Source organism: Rana temporaria, chromosome 4 (assembly GCF_905171775.1).
Source record: "Rana temporaria chromosome 4, aRanTem1.1, whole genome shotgun sequence".
Classification (NCBI taxonomy): domain Eukaryota; kingdom Metazoa; phylum Chordata; class Amphibia; order Anura; family Ranidae; genus Rana; species Rana temporaria.
This window is the reverse complement of record NC_053492.1, coordinates 30,465,500-30,469,510: the sequence shown is the minus strand read 5'-3', so window position 1 is coordinate 30,469,510 and position 4,011 is coordinate 30,465,500. Positions and strand designations below refer to the sequence as shown.

The window sequence follows — 4,011 nt, the reverse complement described above, 5'->3', positions numbered from 1 at the left end:
TAAATGCTTAAATAAATATTCAAATCACAGTTTGGACACTTCAGTAAATGTCTACGCATTTCGCAAATATTATTTTTCTGCAGGACATATAAAAAGAGCTGTTTTGTGTCAACAGGATAAGAAGAAACAATATTTCATCTGGAAACAAAATAGCAATCAATAACAATTATAGAATAGTTAAGAAATTGAGGGTCTGCCTTGTAGATGAGTGGCTGTGAGTGACAACGCTCAATAAATAGATAGAGAGATAGATAATCTTGGCCTCAGATAATTCCTGTTTTTTGTCTGATGAATGAACAGTTGTCAAATGGTTTATTTGGTTTGCCACCTTAGCACAATTGTACGCCTTGTCAACTGCCCAAGAGCCTTTTGAACATCTTTATTTCTTAGGCTGTAGATTAAAGGGTTTAACATCGGTGTAACACTTGTATAGAACACCGCCACTATCTTGTCCGTCATTCCAGTGTCTGAATTCCTTGGTCTCATGTACATGAATATGGATGTTCCATAGAAGATGGTCACCACGATAACATGGGAAATGCATGTTGAGAAGGCTTTGTATCGTCCAGAAGGGAGTTTCACAATAACTGAGGAAATTTGTATATATGAAAAGAGGATGAGGCACAAGGGCATTAGAAGTAATATGGACCCACCAACTAAACTTATGATGTTGTCCACTGAGATATCCCCACATGCTAGCTGAAGTAAGGATGGAGCTTCACAAAAGAAGTGGTTAATGGTGACATGTCCACAGAACTTTAAATGACATATGAAATATATATCAAAGGAGGCTATACTGCACCCAGCCACCCAAGAAAAACAAATCAACCTAGTACAAAAGACTATATTCATAATAACATTGTAACGTAAGGGATTACAGATAGCTACATATCGGTCATAGGCCATGAAAGCCAATAGTATGCATTCTGTCTCACCCATAAAAAGATACAGGTAAACTTGAAGAATACAACCAGCATATGAAATCGTTTTTGCTGACAAAACCATATTTAGTAGCATCTTGGGCACAATGATTGATGTATAACAGATGTCCAAAAAGGACAAATTAGTAAGAAATAAATACATAGGGTTGTGTAAACGGTTGTCTGTTCTGACGGCCACTATAAGGAGAATGTTAATGGCCAGTGTGGTCACGTAGACAAATGAGAATAATTGGCACAGCCATGGTTGTATGTTGGGATGGTCTGAAAATCCGAGTAGAATAAATTCTATTATTGTACTGAGGTTCTTAGCTGTCATTGTCACACTCTTCTAATAATATTTCCTTGGCCTGACCATATTGTAGATTTAGAGACCCAATAAGAATGATCTATATGAGGGAAAACTTAAATATGTGGACACAAAATACAAACATTTAAGCAATTATTCTTATGGTGTATTTGTTACTGACTTTTGCAGCAGATTGAGAATTTTTTAGCTATTCACCGTTGATGGCTGTGATGTCATGGGTGGATGTTGTATTCTTGGTTTATGGATACAATTTAGAAGATGCCTTAAAGTGATTTACTGCGCAGAACTTTAATACTGAAATGTTTTAGTAAGATAGCAGGTAATAAAAGTTGCAAAAATTAAGTAATACCATTTAAAACTTAAAAAAAAAAAATTTTGTAGAAGAATATAACACGACTCTAAATAAAACTTTTAAATACAAAATCTATAAAAAATAAAGCAAAGACTAATGCAAGAATTGTAAATAACTTTTATATCAATACTTGTCTTGCCTGCAATCAAACCAATAGGAAGATATAAAAAGGGATGAGATGTTACTTATCTTATAATTTTTATTTTCCTTTATTATTCATTACACAAAACATGAGATAAACAATTTAGAAAAAAAACAATATATTGGATATAACAATTTACCATATACTGTACACATCAACTTTCCATTTGCTTTGTAGGGCTGAGTTCACATATATTCAAATTGGAGCCAGTTCACACAGCTCCGGGGCAGCCGCGGTCCGCATTGAAGAAGGGTCCTGTGCATTTTCTGGTGAAATTCAAGTGCAAATTTGAAGTTTTTCCGAATAGATACATAAAAACTGTGTACCTGAATAATAAGAGGCTGCCACAAATTTTCCAAAGCAACTTGTTCCAACCTTTTACTAGACTAAAGAATCTTCCCTGACTCCTAACATATATGTACATCCAAAAAATATTGATACAGAAGGTTCAGTTAGACAGATAGTTATATCTGTCTGTAGATCCTCTTTTATATGTTTTATTATATACAATGTTTTTTTTAATATAATACCCAAGATGTTGCAAATGACTGGGTTTCTTCTCTAAGGACGTTTAATGAAAAACATCCCTACAGAGTTGACAACAAATTGTATCACCTAGATAAAAATAAAAAATAAAAACCTTCAATGCTATTCCATACTAACTAACCAACTAAATAAATTCCAATTAAAACTTTCAGACTTTATTCTACTGGTGGTCAATCAAACCATTTCCCTTTAACCACTTGTCTACAGGGAACTTTCACCCCCTTCCTGCCCAGGCCACTTTTCAGCATTCAGTGCTCTCACACTTTGAATGACGATTACTCAGTCATATAACACTGTACCCAAATGAAATTTGCATCTTTTTTTTTTTACACAAATAGAGCCTTCGTTTGGTGGTATTTAATCACTGTTTTTTTTTTTTTTGTGATATATATATATATATATATATATATATATATATATATATATATATATACCTTTTTCTTTGTTTCTGTCATAAAATTTTGCAAATTAGTAATTTTTTCTTCATACATTTTGGCCAAAATTTATACGACTACATATCTTAAAAATAAGGTTAATAATATTAATAGGGTTAAAAAGAACCCTAATTTGTGTATATTATTTGGTCTTTGTAAAAGCTATAGAGTCTACAAGCTATGGTGTCAATCATTGAAAATTGATCACACCTGATGTACTGCAGGCCTATCTCATTTCTTGAGACACTAACAAGCCAGGAAAGTCCAAATACCCCCAAATGACACCTTTTTGGAAAGCAGACATCCCAAGGTATTTAGTAAGTCACATAGTGAGTTTTTAAAGTTGTAATGTTTTTCCCACAATTCTTGGCAAAATACAGAAGCCCAACATGCAGGGAGCACCGTCAGGTGTTTTTAGGGATATAAATTACACATATAATTTCATGACGACCTATCACAGTTTTGAAGGCCCTGGAGCACCAGGACAATGGAAATGCCCACAAAATGACCCCATTTTGGAAAGCAAACACCCCAATGTATAATCTATGAGGCATAATGAGCCCTTTGAACATGTTTTTTTTTTCAAAAGTTTTTGGAATATGTGGGAAAAAAATTAAAACATATTTTTTTCTACACAAAGTTGTCCGTTTATAAGATATTTCCAACACATAGCATGTACATAGCAAAAATTACACCCCAAAATACATTCTACTACTCTTCCTGAGTATGGCAATACCACATGTGTGAGACGTTTACACAGCCTGGCCACATACAGAGGCCCAACATTGAAGTAGCACCTTCAGGCGTTTTTCAAGTATAAATTACACATTTCATTTCTCCACCACCTGTTACATTTTTGAAGGCCCTGGAGCACCAGGACAATGGAACTGTCCACCAAAGTACCCCATTTTGGAAAGCAAACACCCCAACGTATAATCTATGAGGCATAATGAGTCTTTTGAACATGTAATTGTTTTACTGAAGTTTTTGGAAAATATAAAAACAAATGAAATTGCATATTTTTTTACACAAAGTTGTCCATTTATAAGATTTTTCCAACACATAGCATGCACAAAGAAAAAATTACACTCAAAAATACATTCTGCTACTCCTCCTGAGTATGGGGATACCACATGCGTCAGTCTTTTACACAGCCTGGCCACATATAGAGGCCCCAAATTGAAGTTGCACCTTGAGGCGTTCTACAAGCACACATCTCATTTCTCAACCACCTATTACAATTTTGAAGGCCCTGGAGCACCAGGACAATGGAAATGCCCACAAACTGA

The 4,011-nt window shown here is 34.5% G+C and overlaps 1 protein-coding gene across 1 annotated transcript; it reads right to left on the bottom strand.

The window, feature by feature from the left end:
- Positions 1-312: 312 nt before the first annotated feature.
- Positions 313-1,257, bottom strand: LOC120935587 (olfactory receptor 2G3-like). Its single transcript, XM_040347636.1, has one exon. It carries the CDS (start codon positions 1,255-1,257, stop codon positions 313-315), a length of 945 nt encoding a protein of 314 aa, XP_040203570.1.
- Between the last annotated feature and the right edge of the window lie 2,754 nt (positions 1,258-4,011).